At 39.4% G+C, this 22243-nt stretch overlaps 1 protein-coding gene across 3 annotated transcripts in view; it reads left to right on the top strand.

The window, feature by feature from the left end:
* kcnq1.1 (potassium voltage-gated channel, KQT-like subfamily, member 1.1) overlaps window positions 1-22243 on the top strand; it is a 45469-nt gene that overhangs the window by 16266 nt on the left and 6960 nt on the right. The window contains exons 3-13 of one of the 3 annotated variants that reach the window (XM_085158437.1): window positions 3467-3593; window positions 4133-4211; window positions 4675-4771; window positions 9219-9359; window positions 13964-14074; window positions 14536-14631; window positions 14822-14938; window positions 16039-16177; window positions 18327-18353; window positions 18632-18688; window positions 20916-21045. In XM_085158437.1, coding sequence (XP_085014563.1) covers window positions 3467-3593; window positions 4133-4211; window positions 4675-4771; window positions 9219-9359; window positions 13964-14074; window positions 14536-14631; window positions 14822-14938; window positions 16039-16177; window positions 18327-18353; window positions 18632-18688; window positions 20916-21045 — 1121 coding nt within the window. The remainder of the gene's footprint in view (window positions 1-3466; window positions 3594-4132; window positions 4212-4674; window positions 4772-9218; window positions 9360-13963; window positions 14075-14535; window positions 14632-14821; window positions 14939-16038; window positions 16178-18326; window positions 18354-18631; window positions 18689-20915; window positions 21046-22243) is intronic. The other 2 variants (XM_085158456.1, XM_085158447.1) reach the window with 2 other exon arrangements.

Here is a 22243-nt window from a genome sequence, read left to right as displayed (position 1 = left end):
CACTGAAGCCTCTCCTTTGTCTTGTTTCTTTCTTCCTGTATGCTCAAGGTTAACAGAAACCACTCTGTTCTTTAGTTGGAGATGGAGCTTTGGCTGGCACTGTGTAGTAGTGTTTTTGGCCAGATGCTTGGCGGTTTGTCCAAAGGATTCACATTCTCAAAAGAATTTGTTTATTTCTTTTTGGATCGAGAGCACCGTGACCTATTTAAAGTATAGCTGCATTGTTTTTGAGTGTGTCAAAGTGCAAAGGAATTCAGGCAATCTAAGCTGGCTGACCTGGAATTTCACTAATGAGACCAGTAACTCATCCTTCAGTGTAGATTACTATTACTAAATACTAGTAAATTACTAAATAGATTGGGGGGTGGACACCAAAGGACGCCAAAGGGTGGGATATAGTGAGAGTCTAACATAAGGGAACGATGCAGGAATGAGAATCAGTGATTTGTCTGGGTCAAAAAAAATCTAAAAGCGTGGAGACAATGATTTCAGGAGGTGTTTTCGATTTGTTGTCAGCCCCCCTTGTGGTTCTCATAATAAGAGAAAAAGGATGGAAGAAGCGTTGGGTGGGTTTGTAGGGGTGAGGGATTTCTGAGGAGTGAGATCTAGCGTAGCAGTGGGGTTAGGCACGAGAAGCTGGATGAGAATGAGGATTGATCTTTGCCACCTTTTTTTTCGCTTGCCCCCCCCCCCCCCCCCCCCCCCATTTCCCCATTTTCCCTTCCGTAAATAGCTTCCTTGTCAAAATGTGCTGCATTGTTTTCTTCGATTTCTGAACAAAGGACGCATCCTTAAGGTCTTATAAACAAAAAATGATAAATTCCTAATCTTAACTAATAATTGTTTGCAAAATCATTTTTCTCTCTAAATTCCGAAAACCACATCGTCTTAGCTCACGTCTTATCTTCTCTGTGACTGATGGCACGTTGTCACCTGTCAGTGAAATAGAGTAAAACTACTGTCAGTATTCTGTGCATCTATCAGCTGTCTATAACACTGTCATCATGTGCAGACACAAGACACATAAACACTAAAAAAAAATTGCTCTACAGTACCCGAGGTAAAGAAAACTTTTAACTCAAGCTCCACGATTTACACCGGAGCTTTTGATGTAGAAATCCTTGCTGCAAAATTAAATACTTTAACATTTTACATATTAGCTTCCAGGAACACACTTTAGCATATTAATAATCCAATTTTCATTTTACAAGGTTTACATTTTTAGCTCAAATAATGAAAACAGCTCCAAAAGTTCTGAGATTTCGCCCTTAAAACACAATTTGCTCATCCAAAAAAAAAAAAGAAAAGAAAAAAAACTAAGGAAAGGTTAGTGATTTACTGTCAGACAGCTGCTATCCTGAGACGTGGAGTTTATTGTTGCCCCATCAGTGCCGCCCACATAGTCCGAGAACCGCTGGGTTACACAAGCAATGTAGCTTTTAATGGTAAGCATATCTTAAATATGTTGATAGGCTGCTTTTAGGCTTTGCTAGCTTTAGGCCAGATTAGTTCCTACAATAGATGGTAAAAAGTTACCATTGTTATACGGCCCACTGCTTTTGCGCCACCATTTTGAAGCCTTTAAGTTTGCAACTTCCGTTTTAGCATCTTGATTTTTTTTAAACTGGGTGGAACCACATTTGACAAGGAAATGTGGCTAAGAGTAGCACTGGCTGCTAATTTGGTTAGCAAGGTGCATTAACAGGCTAATACTCAAGGATCTTAAAGAAATTTGGACTTACCTATCACATAAAGGTACTAGGACACTAAACAAGCATAACTTTAAGCCATAATACATTTTAAATGGGTTATTAAACTATAACTGCTTTGCTATTATCACAAAGAGGGAACTTAGCTTAAGAGAACACAATAGTAAACATTTTTCTGCCACAATGTGACAAGAGGCGCAGGTCTGACTGTGGGATAAGACTTCTAACTGACAATTCCTTAGCCAGTGAGCCAGTGTCATACCATAGCTAATCACCATTTTAAAACATAGTATGACTGAGAGTTACAAAACAGACTGAACCTGTTATTCTGTATCACCCATAATCAGTGACTAAGAACATCAGCTCAAGTGAATACAGTGGTGCGGTCAGAAAGCTGTTTTCAGTTAGTGTTCAGATACAGTATGGCTTTAAGGCACTTTCACATTGGCTATTTTTCTGGCTCTGAAACTGTGTCAAGGCTTGGATTTAATTATTTGGGGCAAGCTGCAAATTATATTCACGAAACTTTCACATTGGCTAATTAGTCAGTATAACCTAAGAAACTGTCACTGGGCTACCAGCTGCTATGAGTTTTCTCTCCTCTACACTAGCGGTCCCCAACCCCCGGGCCTCGGACTGGTACCGGTCCGTGAGTCGTTTGGTACCGGGCCGCAAGAGTTGAGGCTCAGGGGTGAAATGTATAGTTTTCAGGATTTTTATCGGTTTTCAGCGTTATTTTGTTATCGTTTTTATCGTTAACTCGGTTTTCCTGGGTCTTTTCACATGTGTTATGGATAAATCTTCTTTTTTTCGGTACCGGTACTAGTTTTATTTTGTTGTATTTATCCGCGACACCTTAAAGGCCGCTCCGTGAAAATATTGTCGGGCATAAACCGGTCCGTGGCGTAAAAAAGGTTGGGGACCGCTGCTCTACACTGTCATTGTAGACAACTAAGCTAGGCTAACAAGCTGCTGGCTGTAGCTTCACTGTACAGAAAAATGAGTGGAACTTCGGATAAAATCAAGTATATTTTCTAGAATGTTTAAGTTTTTGTTTTATCAAAAGAAAAATATGAAAATCGATACTTTGCCTTCCTCTTTAAAGCCACCTTAATCCTTGGGTAACATTTGCGTGTGAGCAGCTAATGTAGCTTCAAGCTGCCACAATCAGCAGTAATGGGTGGGCTACAGAGGTCTTATAACCTACTTTTTTCCTCACTGTACACCTCCAGATTTTCAAATCCCAGCTGATGCTGACTCAAATACTCAAGTCACTCTGAAATATATCAGATCTTATACGACTCTCTCCGGAGATAGAAAGACTTTATGTAACATTGCTCACATATATATTCTTCAAGATTTAATAACTTGGATGCGTAAAATAATCAAAATCCAGTTTCAAACTCAACTAAATAGAGATAAAGATTATTGAACCACCTGTCAGAAAGCACACGTACCTTATTTTATCGGGTACATTAAATTATTTTAACAGCTGACTCAAATCAATGGTGTGATACAAATAGGAAGTAGCAAATGGAGTATGCACAGAATGAAAATGAATATTTGACAAATTGGAAGTGTTATCAGGTTTATCTTGGTAATTAATAATATTTTATCCATATGATTTGTAACACAAACATTGTTTTAGTCAAAGCAGCTGTTCAGCCGTTTTTGGACCGAACATCCTGCAGCAGCATCTGATGTTTGTTTGTTTTGTTTTTTTCTGCCTCCCTCCCTCTCCCTCATTTGTCTGACAGGAGATTGTCCTTGTGGTGTTCTTCGGCGTGGAATATTTTGTCCGCCTTTGGTCAGCAGGCTGCCGCAGTAAATATGTTGGCATCTGGGGCCGACTACGCTTTGCCAGGAAGCCAATATCTGTTATAGGTAGCAACACAACCCCCGTGCACACACACACACACACACACACACACACATATCTTTACACATGCATGCTGACAGACGTATCGCTCCGCACCCACTCACAAAATTTAAACAATATCTGTAATATACCCTGAGCTTTATCCCAAAATGAGATATTTAAGACAAATTCAGCATGAAATTAAAACTGTCACTGCAATATTTCTTCCACCTTCAGCTTGTTATTCTTAAATTTGATGCCTTCAGGTGTTTTTTTTTTAATATGTTGCAATGAAAATTAGTATTAATAATGTTTGTAACCCTTCTAAGCTAAATTGATTAATAGAATCATTCTGAAATGAAAACTGATGATAATTTCCTAAAATAACACTTTCTGTACTTTCTTCTTTGACCCCCACTGTCCCACCCCACCCCCATATGGAGAACAACACTTAATTTCTTGTTGTATTAACCACCATAATCATGAGTGTAAAAATATTCATATTATATACGTTATTGGTTATGGCATATGTAGGCTTAAGACCCCTCGTTCTCTATTAATGCAGATCTGATTGTAGTTGTTGCTTCGATAATCGTGCTGTCAGTGGGCTCCAAAGGCCAGGTCTTTGCAACCTCTGCTGTAAGGTAAGAGACTGTGTCTAGTATGTACATCAGAAACTTTGTGGCCATAAGTATGAAGATGCTTTCTGTACCTCTGGCCTCGATAACATAACTATGTGCCCCTGCACAAAGCCAGATCCATAATGAATGGTTTCATCAGTTTGGGGTGAAAGTTTGTAGCCATGACTGTACGAACGTACTACACCTCTGGGATTAAACGCTGAACTGCAAGCCAGGCCTATTGCTCACTGCTCTGCAAGGGAGAAAATTATACGAGTTTGCTCTAACATTTGTAAACGTCGAAAGTCTTTACATAGGAATGGAGACCATTTATGATATATGTGATAAAGATGCACACATGCTTTAGGTATCCAAATATTTCTAGCCTTATTGTGTGTGCATGAATATTAACATTCAATTGCTGTGCAGAATAATATCTGCATATAAACACTTTCTCTTTTCCTTTTCCTGTTTTTTAATTGACCAGGGGGATTCGCTTTCTGCAAATCCTGCGTATGCTCCACGTTGACCGACAGGGAGGAACGTGGCGTCTCCTGGGCTCAGTTGTCTTCATCCATCGGCAGGTACACAATCACTCCTTTAAAGGCTTCAAATTAGATTTTACGTCCAGAACTATTACCACCACCAGAGCTTCGGAGCATTATTAGTTATCTGCCAGCTTTCTGTCAGGGGATTATGCCAAGGATAGTCTGTCCTCTTCATGTTTTATTTTTCCTTTCTATGCGGTATAAAGAGAAGGTCCTCACATGGGAATACCTCATACAGTTAAATGAGTATTCAGCCGAGAACCACAACAAAAGCGCCACTGCGTAATAGCTTGGGTTTTTGGGTTATAGGCTCATCTGCTGGAGAGGGCCATGTCTTTCTCTAGGGTATCATTCAGCTGAGACACAGAGGTGGACATGATTAGCCCCAGTGGTCACAGTAGTTGTCGTTAATGTCAGTATAAAAAGAGAGAGTGATGAGCAGGGGATCAAGGATGTTACTCATATAGTAACACCTACCAAGCTTTCTTGTATTGGCCGTGGCTGATTTTGCTTGCAGCTGAAGCTGGTTATCATCAGCCACTGACCTCTGCTATGAATGTCAGCACAGGGACATATTGGGGCATTTTCAAATCTGATTTCTGACTGGCTGTAGAAAGCACTTTAGCTTGAAGGTAAAAAACAAACAAACCAAAAACTGGTGAAGTTTGGAATGTATGTGTTATTGAAGGAGAGTGCAGTATCTATCACAGCTGATATGCCTAGGGGATGAGTTCTTGTGAATCTGCTAAGTTCTGTTTCCTTAGAAACCTCCTTTGTGTTGCATGCTGTGCTCCTAATTAACCGATTGTTTTAAAAGGTCATATTCACCTTCTCATGGTTAGTTCAGCTAAATTACTATTGAATAAAAACAAATATACACACAAATATACAATCTGCAGTGAAAACTTCAACCCAAGAGTGTTGTGCTGCATCTGACTAATTTTGAGGAAGTATATAACATTTCCTACAAAACAAGAAAAGGTTGACAGAGATAATGAACATAGTTTATGCAGTCCATCTTCTTTTTTTTTTATTTCAAATGTATGCAATCAAGATGTTATTGTTTTTGGTTTATTTCAAGGGTTTATCAAAAGTATTGCATTAACCTTTTAGCAATTAAAGTCAAGTATACAGAATTATATATATGTCTAAACAGTTCCTAACAGACAAGCAGTTTCATGGTCAAGTCAGGATATTTTCGTGATTATGCTATGGCAAATTGTGCAGATGAAAGATCTGGACTTGATTTCAAGTGATGAAATCAGCTGTCCACTGGAACATTCAGAGATCCAAGGATCCAAAGTGGTGCATTCTTAAAAAGAATGAATGCATTGGCCAGCTCAGCAATAACAAAGTGCCAGGACGACAACGGAAGACGACTAAAGTAGACGATCACAGTATTCTTTCCACCTTCACAACATCTGGCCAAAATGCCTTCATGACTGCAAATTTTTATATCAAAAGTTTCTAACAAAGTGCAAATCACTGGTTGCAATCCAAAAAAGGAAAGTCAGATTAGACTTTGTCATAAAACATCTAAAGGAAATTGACAAGATCTGGGGGAAAAATAAATCCTTGGACGGATGAAACTAAGATTAACTGGTATCAGAATGATGGCAAGAGAAACAAATTGAGAAATAAGTGAACAGCTCAGAAGCTTATTACAAATCTGAAAGATATCACATCATCTGTCAAACATGGGTGAAGGTAATATTGCACAGGCATGTGTGGCTGTCAGTGGAACCAAGTCACTAGTGTTTAACAATGATGTGACTGGTGAAAGAAGAGCTTGCAAATGTTCTCTACTCAGCTAAATCCTGCAAATTGATTGTATGGCACGTGAGACTACAGATAGAAAACTACCCAAAAACTTTCTCAAGACGAAGAAATTCAACTGACAGGTCAGTCACCTGATCTCGACCGAACACAGCATGCTTTTCACTTTCTGAAGGCAAAACTGAAAGCAGAGAGATCCACAAACAAATAGGAACTGAAGACTGCTGCAGTAAAGCCCCGACAGGACATCTCAAGGGAGGAAACAGCATTTAGTGATGTTCATGGGTTTTAGACTTCAGGCCGTCATTCAAAGGATTTTCATCCGTGTACTGAAAACAATCACGAGATTTAAAATTACCCATGTTCATTTGACCAATTCGTTTTGAGCCCTGAAAATAGAAAACTGTGTATAAAAATGACAGTTATTTCTAAACAGTTAATGCAAATGTTTTGTTATGACCCTTGAACTAAAGCTGAAAGACTGCACTTGAATCCCATCTTGATTGCTTGATATAAAGTCCAGTGTGATGGTGTTCAGAGGGAAAACTACAAAAAATTGTGTCACTGTGGACCAACTATAAATTGTGCCTTTCTTTGTCTTTCTTAATCCTTTTAATCATCTTGTAACTCCCCCACCCCCCAAATTTGCATAGAATACACCTACAGCACGCAAAACCCTGTGGGACTTATTTCAGGTTGTCTCAATTTTCCAAACCCTGCTAGCTGAGAGTGACAAGCCTTCACTGATGTAGACCATTTAAGGGTTTCACTGCCCAATTCCACTCACACACTGGCTGGGCTGTTCCTAAATGGACTCTGAAAGGAGAGGACGAGTGTGAGACTGACTCTAGGAGAGGCCTGGCTAAATTCAGTCCTGATTGCAGGCATCAGAAGTCATCATGTGTAACATATAGGGAGCTGTTCCATGAGAACCACATTCATCACATCCATGCTTTATTTTTGTTTCACCTCGCACTGCAGCCACTGTGGGTATAGTTCTCATATCTTCTGCTAAGGCTCTACACAACTCCAACAGCCATAAGGGAAATACATTGTGTACTCTCACAACAGCCAGTGCAGTAGGGGTCAAGTTGCCATCAACCAGCTGGTCTCTGGTGTATTGTATATAATATATGTTCCTTTGTGAGTTTCTTGGTGTTATACAGAGCAGGGATATTTTGCTCCGCTAGACTCTCGCATAAACGCATGAAAGTGCAGCCCCCCCTGTGTTAACAGCTGGAGTTTTTAAAGTCAATGGAGTTTCATTCACTCCAATCAGTATCCAATCCTTGTGTTATAACGGCATTTACATACACACACAGTGGCATTCTAGTGCCTGTGGCTCTGAACACAATTTGCACAGTTGCTCCTGGCTGATACTGGCAGATGGGAGGCACACATCTCGTGAATGTGTTTGCCAGGTCACAGCGGCAGCAACACATCTACTAAACCTCAGGTAGCAGCTCAAGGAAAATGTACCTGAATGCGTTAAAAGCTGTTATTTCCAAGAATCAAGTTGCTAGCAGTACGGATGACTTGAAGGTGTTATAGAGGCTCTGTCAGGTGTTTACTGGCAAAGGTCTGATGCCCAGAAACATTCCCAAAAACAATGTGTGATGAAATGAGGAAATGCAGGTGCAAATGTGGACTACTGGGAGATCGCAAGCACCGTTTGTTTAGAGCAATGAAAGGCTAGGATGCTTACATCTGCTGCTGCTGCTCTGTGTCGCAATCTCAGAGTGACAGTTTTGGGCCGAGACACGAATAAAATTTTCACTTATCAGGAATTCATCCCAATTTGATGCAGGCAGCGCTCTGGCACTTTGAGTAGTTAAACCCAGTTTAAAATCACGTAGTAGGTGAGTGCACTTAGAGAGGTTTTTCACAAAGCAGTAGTCTAATTACACTCAGACAGGATGAGAGCCCCAAACCCAAGTAGACCTCCTGAGCAAATTGTAGACAGCTGCTTATTGAATCTGCAACACGATGCTTTATATATATGATAAATACACTGGAAGAGATCAGACGTCTGGGTTTCAAAGTAATTTATGATGATTTACCGCACATCTGAATTCAATCAACACCCCTGCGGTGATTACTGATTATTACTGAACTTACTTTCAGTTTAAACTCATTAGCACTTATGGCCCCTTTAAAACTCAAGACATTTTAGTGTTTGCTCACTAAACCATGAGTCATGAGTATTTTAACGGCTTTTCACTTGATCAAAAAAAAAAAACACTTGAAAAAATATTCTGAATAGAGTCGCACAGTTTTGGTTGAGATAGAGCGTCATAATCAAATTTCAGATGGCAGTTTTCAAATAAGATCCCATCCAATTGATGTTCGATTGAAAGAACTGGTGCTGAAAATTAGCGGCAAAATGACAGGTTGCATGATTAAGAACAGCTTTGCATTCACTTTTGGTTATTGAATGACACAAGCCCGCACAGGCAGCAAAATGCTCCAATGGAAAACTTTAATCATCATATTTACCCAGCACTCTTACATGAATATTCACATCCATATGTCATGTTATTAGCAAACACAGCCACATCCAGCTACAGGCAGCTGACTGGTAAGCTAACTGATGCATTTTGCCAGAAAGTATACATAAATTCACACCTCATATTACTTAATATTTTCTCTAACATGGTCACATGTTTGAGTTTGAAATATGTAATGTCTTTGTGTATGTGTATTTCAGGAGCTCATCACAACCTTATACATTGGCTTTTTGAGCCTGATCTTCTCGTCGTACTTTGTCTACCTGGCAGAGAAAGATGCTGTTGACAGCAGTGGCTCCACTGGTTTTGGGAACTATGCTGATGCCCTGTGGTGGGGAGTGGTAAGCATTTGTATTACTTATAGTGTATGGCCATAAATCACTGTACACACATTTTTGGGACTCCTGCGACAAAAAGGGAAATGATAATGTCAATTGAAAAAATTAACTGTGAAAGCATATATATGGAGAGAGAGAGAGACTGGCGAGCAGTCATGTTGAAACAGGAAGGGGCCATCCCGTTCCCACAAATTTGTTAAGAGTTGGAGCTAAGGGGCTGAGCCCAACTCTTAAAAAACAAAACCTACTTGAGCCAAGCACACAGACTCATCACTCCAGAGAACACATCTGCACTGCTCTAGATTCCAGTGGTGGTGTGCTTTACATTGCTGCATCCGACACTTAGAAGCTAAGGCTCAGACTAAGGCATGGATGCAGCTGCTCAGCCATGGAAATCCCTCTATGCTTGAAGTTTAGAAGGTCTGTAGTAACTGCCTGCAGAAAGTTGGTGACCTCTATGCACTATGCGCGTTCACTGACTTCACTCTGTGATTTTACGTGGCCTACCACTTTGTGGCTCAGTTGCTGTTGTCTGTGGTAGCAAGGAATTTTCATGACTATGACTATCACGGTACCATCCTGAAAATCACTGAGCTCCTGAGTGCGACCCACTCGCTCACAAAAGTTTGTAAAAGAAGTCTGTATGTCTTGCTGCTTGATTTTATACACCTGTGGCCGTGCAAGTGATTGGAACACCTGGATTCAATCATTTAGATGGGTGAGTGAATAATTTTGGCAATATAGTGTATGACACACAAAAAAAGGAAAATTATAATATTCTCTTTGTTGAGTCTTGGGATTTGGCAAGCAGTTGTGATGGATGAAGAAAGTCTCCAGAAAATGAAAGTAAGTTATTGAAATGTTCTCTAAAATGACAGAAACTTGAGCAGAGCTTGCCTGGGGCTCTGAGGAAAATTCTGCTAAGGGGGCCCTCCTAATTTACCCATAAACCATGCACACTGTGTGAGATTGCCACACAGTCCCACCTGTCAGCACAGTGCAAACAATTTGCTCAATCTGTTCATCTACAATTGAGTATACTTATACAGAAAAGTATGAGATAAACAAACACGGTATATTCTTTACAATCTCAAGATGACACATGAGAATGAAATGCTGCATGAATGACTTTTTGCTTTGTTGTTTTTGTTATCATTTCATATGCACAGCTAAGGAGCATTTATATTCTAATACTGAATCAATTGTAATTGTCAGTCACTGGCTTTGCAAAGAGTTTCCTTTTTTACATGATCACTGTTGAGTTCAGGGTGCTTTTGTGGAGTGCCATCATACTCCTACATTGTATTTTCTGGACTGGCCCTCGCAGAGGCTGCTGCTGTAAAGCATATGTTTCATTTCATGAATGTGCATACGAAGCCATATTGTCACATATGAGCACATGTGAAGTGTGAATTGCAGTTTCTAAGCCGTGTTGATTGTTTGTGTTTATCAGCATATATAATTTCACTCTCACTTTAGTCGGGCACAAAGACAAAGAACCCAGCCATGGAAATGGTTAACAAGCAACACACAGACATACCAAGAGATGCTCTGTCCAGCTATGTTAGTAAGACAGACAGGCTAGAGGGATTTGCACTACAAGCAAGCACATCAACTTAATGTTAAGGTTATTTGCTGACATTTTTCTTTCTTTCTTTCTTTCTTTCTTTCTTTCTTTTGTTTTGGAGAAAAACTGGAGAAGCTATGTTATGGAAAATTTCAAGTGCTCTTGGGGGCCCTCTGCTGTGCATGGAGCCCTAAGCAAACACTCAGTGTGCTTCTGACCTGATTCAAGCCAGCTCTGTGTGTGTGTGCGTGTGTGTGTGGGGGGGGGGGACGACACCTACCAGTATCACCTGTGAATAAGTATCTTTTCACGGATGCTGATCTGTGTTATGAGTTATCCCAGTTTTAATCATGTTTGGGATTGTGGTATAAAACATAACCAGGGTGTTCACATCCCTGTATGATTCTAACATTATCTCTATGAGTTCTATACTGAGAAACTATAACAGAAGTCATTAATATGAGAATGTCACTGCTTTGCTTTATGATTCACTTTGCCCCATTATATGCCATAAGGTTCAATATTCAACCCTATGTCAAATTTAGTGATGCAGTTTAGCTGTTTTACAACTGAATGGGATTAAGGACATAAAGTATTCCTTATAATGTAATATATATTATATGTAATGTCATAATATTTCCCAAATACAAGAAGATCTGCCAAAGACTTAGATAGACACTCATAAAACTGAATTAGCTAAAATACAGCAGCACTTTAGAACGTTTGTTCGACTCCACAATGTCACTGAAAGATACATAAAAGGCCTGCTGTAGGACATATCTGGGCACGTAGTATTATCTGTCCGGATTATGATTTTTCCCAATGAGGATGAAATTGTAATGTTTGCATAGAACGTAAAGAACGTGTTTACTCATGTCTGATACACAAAGCCGTGTGAGCAAATAATCTGCACGGTTGCAAAAGCAGCAGCCGGCAGGTTATATCAGCACGAGTCAGGCCCCAGTAGAGTGCCCTTCCACAGTCTGTCTAGCTGGTGTTGAGAGCACAGTGACCAGTATTTGTTCAAAGTAAGGTGTGCTTTGGATGTTTAAAATTAATTACAAAATATTTTGTCCTTACCTTAGGTGTCCTGGTGTCCTGGGCAACTGCCCAGCGCCCTTTAACCAGAACAGAAACCCGTGTAAAATGTTAGTGAAATTATCCTTAGAAATAACTGTCAAAGTGAAATGATCTGAAATGATTCAATTATGATTGTCTTCTGAATTCTGAGATTTGACATTTCTATCCCGGCACAAATAAGATTTTGCAGAAAACCATGACTTGTTGTAAGCTGCTTTTTACCAAGTGAAAGGTCAGATATAGACTGTTTTATCTGTACTACTGATGTTACAGTAGGAGTTGTGTGAAGCCCCTTGGGCAAATCCAGTGGGCTGCTAATACAAACAGCAAAACAAATAGTGCAGAAAACACGGGATGAAAATTTATTTTCAGACAGTAAGTCACCACCCACTCGGCCTCATGGAAACTTCAGGGACTATGATATTAAAAAATGCACACACACACACACACATTCTCACACAAACACATACACAGCAAAGTCAATAACTTGTCTCAGTATGAAATGAAAGTTGTTGTTGTACACATTAGATCCCATGATTATTTTTTTTTAATCTGATTTGGGTCTGCTGTCACACACGCTGAGAGTCAGTTTGGGGTATTTCAGCACATGAAGATGTTATTAAGAGTCCAAGAGGTGAAAAGATCAGAGTTGTAGTTGGAGGATTGGGAAATCAAGGGTCTAATGCACTAAAGACTCAAAGCAGAGAAAGTATTTGGTCAAGTAAAGTCAATAGATAATTGTGGGTTCAGCTGTGGATGTGATGATACAGTTTTTAAACTGTTTGCTACCGGTACTTTCACTGTTTTTTTGCAACCACGTGAGCAAAATGTCTGTACTCTAAAACGACTACTACTGTTTTTGGATCAAGTCAGTGTTGGATACTTTAGAAAGTTAATGATTTTCTGTACAAATCTTATAAGCCCTGTCAGTACCAAATGTAGTTCATTAGCCCAAACTATCAAGTTAATGCTAATGCTGAGATATCCACTCTAATTGGTAGTGTTTAGAGTGTTTATAGCAGTTTGTAGCCTAAGCTTTTTAGGGTTACTTTACACATTGTTCTTTAAAACTTTAGCAGTGTTAAATATTAGCACTCCAGCCTGTATATGTGTGATAGAAAATAAGGAAAAGCATAATAGGTCCCCTTTAATGATAGGGTAGTGGTTAGAATTAGGGATGCAGTGATAATAAGTCTCCAGGAAGTGCATACAAGTTATAATACTATCCACTGAAATGACTGGAATATGAGCATTGCAGTTTCACAGGAGACATCTGGAGCTCAGCTGTGTTTCCAAAAAATGTATTATTAGCAGCCTAGTTACTGAAGAGCGAGGAAAAGATGGTATCAAATTGGTATTTGAGTCAGCAGATACTCAAGAGTGTGGTATCAGCAACTGCTCTAGCCTATCTGCAGGGACCACGAATGTACTACTGACTTTGATGATCCCAGATTTTTCAACCAGTGATGATGATATGTAGTAATGGCGGCCATGTCTCAGGGGACCAGTGGTGTCCTTATGCAAAATATATGAACCCCAAAATCCAGCTGTGTGTCCAATAGAAATAAAGAACATAGAACAAAGCAGTTTGTGATACAAACAAACCAAAACAAGCAAACAACCTTTATTTGTCACATACACAATTATACAGAGTACAACATGCAGTGAAATTCTTGTGTCCGAGCTGCGGACAGGCTGCAGACATAGCCGCGCTATTCCAGGGCTTGGTTTTTTAGCATGGGGGGTCTAGCCAGGACCCTTACTGGATGCCGGATGGGAATCAAGCTTGTGAAGGTGTGTAGTTCCCATTTAACTTTTCATCTAGTGCCTCAGGTAATTATTTAAGCTGTCCTATACTTTGGTTTATTAAAAACATATACCCTAGCTGTATATTTTGATGAACGCTAATTTTAAAACGCTACTGTCGTCATTGTCTTGTCTGTGCTTTTTTTCCCATTAGGTCACAGTGACAACTATTGGTTATGGAGACAAAGTGCCACAAACCTGGATTGGAAAGACTATTGCTTCCTGTTTCTCAGTCTTTGCCATTTCATTCTTTGCCCTGCCTGCAGTAAGTGCAGTGAGAAATTTCCACCTAACCTTAATCGTTGAGTTGTGCTGTGAGGATTACAGAACAGCAGTGACTTTGCTGAGAAACATAGTAAGTCAGTGAACCCAGTAAAACTAGGTGAAAAATTGGATTAGACAAGTACAGTTTTCCTCATCACTTTTCATATTACCCTTGGTTCAATATTCATAATAAGGTTTATGAAATGTCTCAAATACTTAGAGCCCCAATTATTTACCTTTAGTTCAAGAAATAAAAACGCTTAATCTCCCCATTTAAATCCGCTAATTCCGTGTTTATGAAGGTTAATGGGGAAAAATAAATTATTCTCAACCGAATAGAATCATGAAGTATCTCTCTTTGTTTCTTCCTTCTTTCTCTATCTTTCGGATCGTGCAGCTGTCTGAAAGAGTGTGGTTAAAACTGAATAATGAGAAAAAACTCTGCTATGCTGTTCTTCACAGGGAATCTTGGGCTCAGGCTTCGCCCTGAAGGTGCAGCAGAAGCAAAGACAAAAACACTTCAACCGACAGATCCCTGCAGCTGCCTGTCTCATTCAGGTATTTGACCAAGAAAATACTCCCAACAGTAGCTCAGTGCAGCCGGGGGATTATGCTGTCTCAGAGCTACAGTCTTATTATGGAGACCATCCTTTCATGTAACCTTTTCTTTCTTTTCTTATATGGCAGACATGTTGGCATGAAATTTGTCCTGTCCAACCGACGTATTGCTATTTTTATGCCCCTCCAGACATCGTGGAGATGTTTTGCGGTGGAGAACTTTGATTCTGCCACATTCAAGATGTTTTTGAGAAAAAGATCAAACATCCCTGCCTCTTCTCTATCCACCCCCAAGCCCAAGAAATCGGTTAGTAATCATTTTATAGATTTCTCTGTAACTGCTTCATACACCCGGTTTCCCGTTTATTAGACACAGGCAAAGTGCAACTAATGTAGTCTGAAGCAACACCCCTGCAATACTGTAAATCCTAAATTCACAAAGGTTTTCATGAAGGTTTATGCAGGCTGTTTTTGTTTTTCAGTTATTATGTGCTCACTGTGAAGGCTGTAGTCTGCTGTGCTGCATTGTGTTGCTTTATACTGCAACTTGTTTCTGATGTTTAGACTGTACTCAATGATGCAAATCTGATATCTGATATTGATGCAAAAATACTGGAAACACCATAGTTATTATGAGAAAGGTCAGTCTTTTCCAACTAGTAATGTCTAACAAATAATAGTAATAATAGAAAAAAAATAATAGAAACAAATAAACAGAATTATTGTAAATAATTTCATAAATTAATGTCAGATTGGGTTTCAACCCCCTCACTCACTCTCTACTATCAGACAGGCTTAATCAACTAGTTAGATTTAAGAAAATCATCTATTACTGTGGTATAACAGAATCACAAGACTGGACATCAGATTTTAAAAAGATACACATAAAAACAAACAAGAAACGCCTGACAAGGGGGAAAAAAAGTAAGCAAGTAAGACAGCCAGAGGCAATTTAATAATGATATTGATTATTCAGCATCTTTGCAGACAACCATACATCTACTAATGCATCTGTTTTTAAATGTTGCTTATGTGCAGTCAGTAACAGTGTTTATTTTGGCCCTCTTTTTAGACTCTGATCCTCCTACTGTATTTCCATGTAATTATCATCAACAGAAATGATAAATTATTTAAATGCATGACAGCTCTACACTTTTTAAAACAGAGAGTGGCGGTAGAGAAAGGTAGGCAGATTATGAAGATCATTACATCACGTAATTTGGCGACTGATATGCCTTTATGTTTACGAAGGTTTACTGGCTGCTAAATCTAATTCCGTTTGACAGTTGAGACTTTGGCTGCAAAATCACAATGTAACTCCAAATGTTTTTCCCACACGGTTACCCTTTTGTGTCACTCAAGTTGCAGCCAAACACTTCATTGAGCTGTTCACATTTTCTCGAACAGGTGAAGATGAGGAAGAAGTTGAAGAGCAGTGACAAGGATAATGGTCCAACTTCCCCCACAGTTCCGAGCATCACCTTCGACTCTGTGTTTGACAGCGGAAGGGAGATGAGTTCAGATGTTTACAGCACTGTTGGCACAGGTACTAAAACCTATTGAAAGAGTGAAAAACAGTTTCTAGAAGAAAACAGACTGATGTTTGTTGCAAGTGTGTAGATATATGGAGTGGTGCCTGTTCTTTCCTTCAAATCAGAATTAATACTCACAGCATCACTTAATGAGTAAAGATTTCATTAGCGCTGCTCAGGTGTCAAACCAAAAAGTCTTTCATGATACAGAAAATAGAGAATGTTGAATTTAAACTGCAGATATAAGGCTTTCCACAGCAGGTGAAGAAGACAAAGTCCAAACATTAAAAATAGATAAGCGCATTGCAGGAATATAACGTGAGGTTGCATTGATGAGTATGAACTGCAAGGGTCCTCTGCTGAACTTGTAAAAATCTGCACAACACACAGTGCTGCTCATTCAATGATGAAGAACTAGGAGTCAAATAAAGAAGGTATTCAAATCAATCCTGCATACCTGTCAGTGTCTCCTAAGGTTATGTTGTTTGTATTCCAACTACTTTGATAAGTTCACTATAAATCCTTCAAATCAAACCTTTTCTGATAGCTCAGGAGTAGTGCCACCAGCAGGTCAAAGTTTTCCCTTTTCCTTTTCACTGACACTGAATGACTTTTTTACATTATTTTACTTTAATGTATAAATGATAGAAATGTGGAAATGTTAGACAGTACAATGAAACACTGTCCTTGCATTAGTATTTAAGAGCCATTTGAAACTACTCAACACATCTAACATTAGTCAAATTGAACTAAATGTATTGTGTATCATGTGGAGCATGCGCACTGCATAGCATTGCACAGACACAATTTAATATGCAATAAGATTGTGGCCAACTTTAGCAATCAGCAGTCACCTTAAACCCTTTAATGTTAACGCTCCCATTCTTGTGGTCAGTGTAGTCACAGATTTTCTCATTCAAGGGACTATGTGGCATTTTAAAGCCTACATACAAACAAATCAAAATGTGAGTTACTTTTCCAAAATATCATATGCCCCACTTTCTAACTTCCTGGTTTACAACATCCTGTCATGGAGAGTGGGGGCTGCAGCCTTTTGGGGCTGAGAATATTTGAGCTATTCTCATCAAAAAACAAGCTGAGGAACTTTTGCTGAAGTAACATATACTCACTAATTCAATATCATCCTTGAAAATGCCTCTTTCATTTTTTTTCCCTGTCAGTTCATTTTCCATGTTCATCCATTTCTCTCAGAGTGTATTCCCTAATGTTGTTCTGCTCACCGAGTAGCCTATTTTATACCTTTTCAAAAGATCATCATTATTACTCCTCTCACTGCTGTATAAAGGACATTAATGGATAGTCTGATCTAGTAGACTGACCAACCAAGACACAGGAGAGGACCATCTGTTTACTTTTTCAAGGAGATAAATATGGATAGTTTTAGCACATCCATAATATATAAACATCTATTTGGATGCTACTCTTTTCAGGCCCTCATTATATAACCTCTTTCTTTAACACAATCTGGTAATGTGAAAAGCTGCTTACATGGGTGACTGCAGCACCACCAACACAACAGTGCCAATGGTTTTGCTTTGCACTCATTTCTCAGTACAAGGGCAGAATTTAATTAAGCACCATTGTATGGTTCTATGCATGTCTGTGCACTTCACGATCTCTGATGCTACAGGTCTACTGCACATCTTACATTTACAGCATGATGCTTTTAACACGTCCATTTTTTTTACTAAGTTGCTACATTGCCATCTGTTGTATGCTTGGGGTGAGGGGATGCAGGCACTGATGCTGGCTCAAGTGCTCAGCTCCTTACAGAGTTGTCAGCTTACACTGAAAGCGTATCCTGTCTTTTGCATTGAACAATTTCATCCTTGTTGGTTATCTCTGCTGTGTGGGCATTTATTCCTCATAATTCTGTTCACTGGGTATATGGTTACATAAAATAGATTCAAGTCATTATAATTTTGATTGCAAGAGTGGAAAAACTGAAGGAATGTAATTTTCCATCAGTGTTTTTCAGTTCATAATAAACAGAACTATCAGGTGTATTGCAGATGTGGTGTTTCTTTTTGCATTTTAAGTCTTTCTGCCCCTTTTTAATTCTCATTGTGCTTCTTCCATTCAACTTAACTGACTACTTCCTTGCTTTCTTCTCTTTGTGTTTTGTCCGTATGCCTGATTTAGCAGGACTCTACACTCTGGGAGGATGTGGTGAGCTGCATGTTAGTGTCCACATCCTGGTCACGTCCTCTGCTCACTCGCTATCCTCCCCTAATGCTTATTTTTAACAACCCATCAAGTCACTTTTTGTCATTGTCAAGTTTTATAACAGCATGCTTTCTTAGTCAGGCACCCATGAGGTAATGAAATGTTGTGTTGTTGTCTTAATGACTAATGACAATGAAAAAGGATTCCAAGTGCCACATTCATTTTTCAGGATAATTAAAGTTAATAATTTATGCTTGTGTTTTCCATCATGTATTCTTCAGATCGCCAGCAGTCCTGGACATCTTTGTCCTCTCTTCAGTTCACCTCACCACCTCCAGGTAACTTCAGAGCTTATTGATGTTTTTATGTTACTTTGTTTGCCTTGAATATACAGTCTGGCGTTCATATAAAAGGTGCACATGGCCAAAGAGAGGCCACTCATGAGGATTATTGTTTTGGAGCCTTGAGTTTAGTATTCTGACCTTCGCCATCTTTACTGCTACTTGCTTGTTAGATTGGATGTTAATTATGACCACCAAAAAAAAAAGTTGTGCACAAAATGGACACCTGAGAAAATACACAGCCTACAGAACAGCTGATTCATGGCACCTTCCTGTCTCTCAAAGTGTCCAGGCCCCTAATAATGCTAATGCCTTAACAATTTAAACCCCTCTACAAATGTCATAAGAAGGAAAATTAGCTAGTGAGGTTTTGTGGTCTTACAACTGCTAACCACGTGATGTTAAGTGGTCCACCATTTTTGATGTGTGACTATGTATGATCAATTCAGTAAGACCTCAGTCTCGATGCCCTAGAGACAGTGCACAATAATCTGGCAAGGGAAAAATATGTATTACCAAATAGATCTTGGAGGTTCCTAGCTGTCGCTAGGTCGCAAAGAAGGTGCCTGTATGTGACTGCTTTGGTCCCTAACTCCAGTTGCCCACAGTTCGTAGGAAACATGCCAAGTTGTCTGAGACTGCAAACATTTGCCAACTACTCTTCAAATGGGGATGAAACTATAAAAGTGTGACACAAGTGAGGCACAACTCTTACTTTGAAGGGAAATGCCCTCGATTTCCAGTTTGTGTCGAGTTTGTGTTGCACTTTTATAAGTTTTCTTATAAAAGCGAAGGTTTATAGAAAAAAATTGTATCTTTGATGTAAAAGCTGCAGCAATCTTCAACCACACCAAGGAGGTTTTTGGTGCAGCACCTTCTTTATGACCAACTTCACCTAGTGGCATGAAAGCAGCTTCCAGGAACCACTCATCAACTGGATTACACATTTTTCCCTTGTGGTTCCCTTATGATGGAGGAGGCCAACAGTGTGCATATGATGTCATTTGAGAATCCTCTGTAGAGATTGAAGCCTTTTCCCAGAAGAAAAAAAATGCATATTTCTGTTGTAAAGTTAGAAATTTGAACATGGATGTCTATTAAGAACTTTTGAAATTGACTTCAAGTGGTCATTCCAGGAACTGCAGATTTTTGGCACTGGTGTGCTGGCTTCATTTTTCAGCTTTAGTTGCAACAAGTTTTGGTTTCATTATGTGTGATGTTACATACATCACACATAATGAAAGTGAAGTGTTGTTGCCAAGAGGACTAAGGGTCTGATGTGTTTAGATGATATGCAAAGTAATGTTTGGCATTTCATCTAAAAAGCTGCTCAGCAGGGAGTTAAAACATTTTCCTGCATTCTGTTATTGAGAAATATCAGTGTGCTGGTCAGGGCAAGTCTTGTCACCAGATGACAACACCAATTAAGATCATTTGATTTACAGTGCATTTCAAGCAGTGCCATTTAACACCTTTTTTAATTTTTTTTTTTAATTTCACACATCAAAATCATGAACCTGTTGTGTCACACGTCTCTTACTGGTGCAGTTTCCAAACACTCCAGCGGCAGATTTGGATAATTGAGGGGTTACATTTTGTCTTTCATTTTTTTAATTTATTTTTATTAAATTTTACAATTTTAAGAGACACAAAAAAGTCTGTTTATCCAAGTTTATGTGGCAAAGAACAGAAAGTGCCACTCTGCTGGCATGTTGCATTTGAGAACATCTACAAAAAAAAAAAAACCCATCTGTGTCTATCCAAACGGAGTTGTTTCCTCTCTTCCTTGTTTTTGCAAGATGACTGTAGCTGTAAATTCAGATCTCTTTTCCCATCTAAATACAGCACTTTTATAATCCTAAACAGAGCTCTGGAGAGTCAAGATCCCAGGTCACATGAGGCCTAATTTTCCCACAGTTCACAAGCACTCACTAAATCACTAGCGATTCTGAAAGCTACCATAGGAATGTCTTTTTCCCCCCTTTCCACTGTCTTCAGATAATGTTACTTTTCATGCAACATATGGGCATATTTTTGTTGTTGGTTATATCAGCATACACAACGTTAGTGCATTAAGGGAAATTAGAATACATTTAAATGTGTAAGTAAGTGTAAATCGCAAAACCTGTTTGAACAGGATGTACACAATGAAACTTTATCTGCAGTGTCACTACAGACACATATTAAAAGCTAAAGTCTAATGAGTGTGTGGGTGAACGTGCAGTGAAAAGAAGCCCTGGCCTTTTAGAAGTCCACTCGCCCAGCGCGCTCCGGAGGAACTGCAGCTTTGCAGACGACATGGAGCTGGAGCCAGAGAGAGAGAATGAACTGGCCCCAGCCTCCTCAGTGTCACAGTGAGTTTACCACCATAGGATTCTGTGTTTATGTGTACGTTTGTTTTAATGACCATGACATGGAAGGTTTTTATGCATTTTGTTTTGGGGTTGTTGTTTTTTTCCGCTATTTGTAATTAACCTTTGAAATATGCCAAACCCCAGAGGGCTCGTGTCTCTACTGTGTAATGAGTGTGTATCAGGGAAAAAAAATCACTTGCATTTGCCGAGGCACTTGCACAGCTAGAGACTGAGAATGATATGAAGAAATGAGTGTTAAGTAACTGCAGTGCAATGTGAGTGCACAGTAAGTGAAACAAATGGAGCGACAGTTTTGACCCGTGGGACTTCTTTCTAAACGGAGGAGTAATGATGCAGAGTGGGAAATGCATGCAGCAGCGTTGTTGGCAAAGATCACTCTGTGCTCTGCTGACTTCAAAATACGTAACCAGCTGTTCTCATAGAGCAGCGCCACATCAAATCCCATGCTGCATTGTGCCATTATAAGATACTACACTTTGTGTTATCCATGACGAGACAACACCAAAAATATCTGAGAAAAAAAACCCCTTGAAGAATGTGTTTCTCTTCACCAGGTTTGTCTTTGATTACACGCTTTGTTACATATTTAACACCAATTTGTCAGTTTTATTTTATTTATAAGACCGGAGAATAGCTCAGTTTAGTCATTGGTACAAATCGTGGTGTATAGATTCTCGCTATGGAATACTTCCCAGGAGTCATATTTCTGCAGCTGCCAGTTCTGACTTTGCAGTGCACTATGTTTTGGCAAATTGATAATAATCGAGGTACTGAGACTTTCAACAAAACTGCCAAACATTTGTCCCAAACAAACGAAAATTACACCCCCAGTTACCCAGAAGACAGAGCTTTTAAAGTCATAATAAAAAAAACCAAAGTGTGTGAGGCAAAAATGTATAGCTTCATAGACACTTTTTTGAAAATCTTTTTCACATTGCATTTTTGTTTATACCAATCACATGAAGCATTTGGAACAGGGGCGATTCTAGGATCAGAGCTTTGGGGGTGCTGAGCACCCAGAGAGCTGTCCAGCCAGGCAAGATGAACTTTACTCGTCACGATGAGACTTCTTCCCTGTCTCTGTCAGTCCCTGCATCCTTAAATGTCTCCAGTTGTCCTGAGTTCTCTCTGACTGTCTCCTTGGTGCATTTAAACCCCTGTTCCTCCCTGTCCTTGT

The sequence above is a fragment of the Neolamprologus multifasciatus genome, chromosome 1 (genome assembly GCF_963576455.1).
Source record: "Neolamprologus multifasciatus chromosome 1, fNeoMul1.2, whole genome shotgun sequence".
Taxonomy (NCBI): domain Eukaryota; kingdom Metazoa; phylum Chordata; class Actinopteri; order Cichliformes; family Cichlidae; genus Neolamprologus; species Neolamprologus multifasciatus.
Note: the sequence above shows the minus strand (reverse complement) of the source record. Positions and strands in the feature narration are given on the sequence as shown.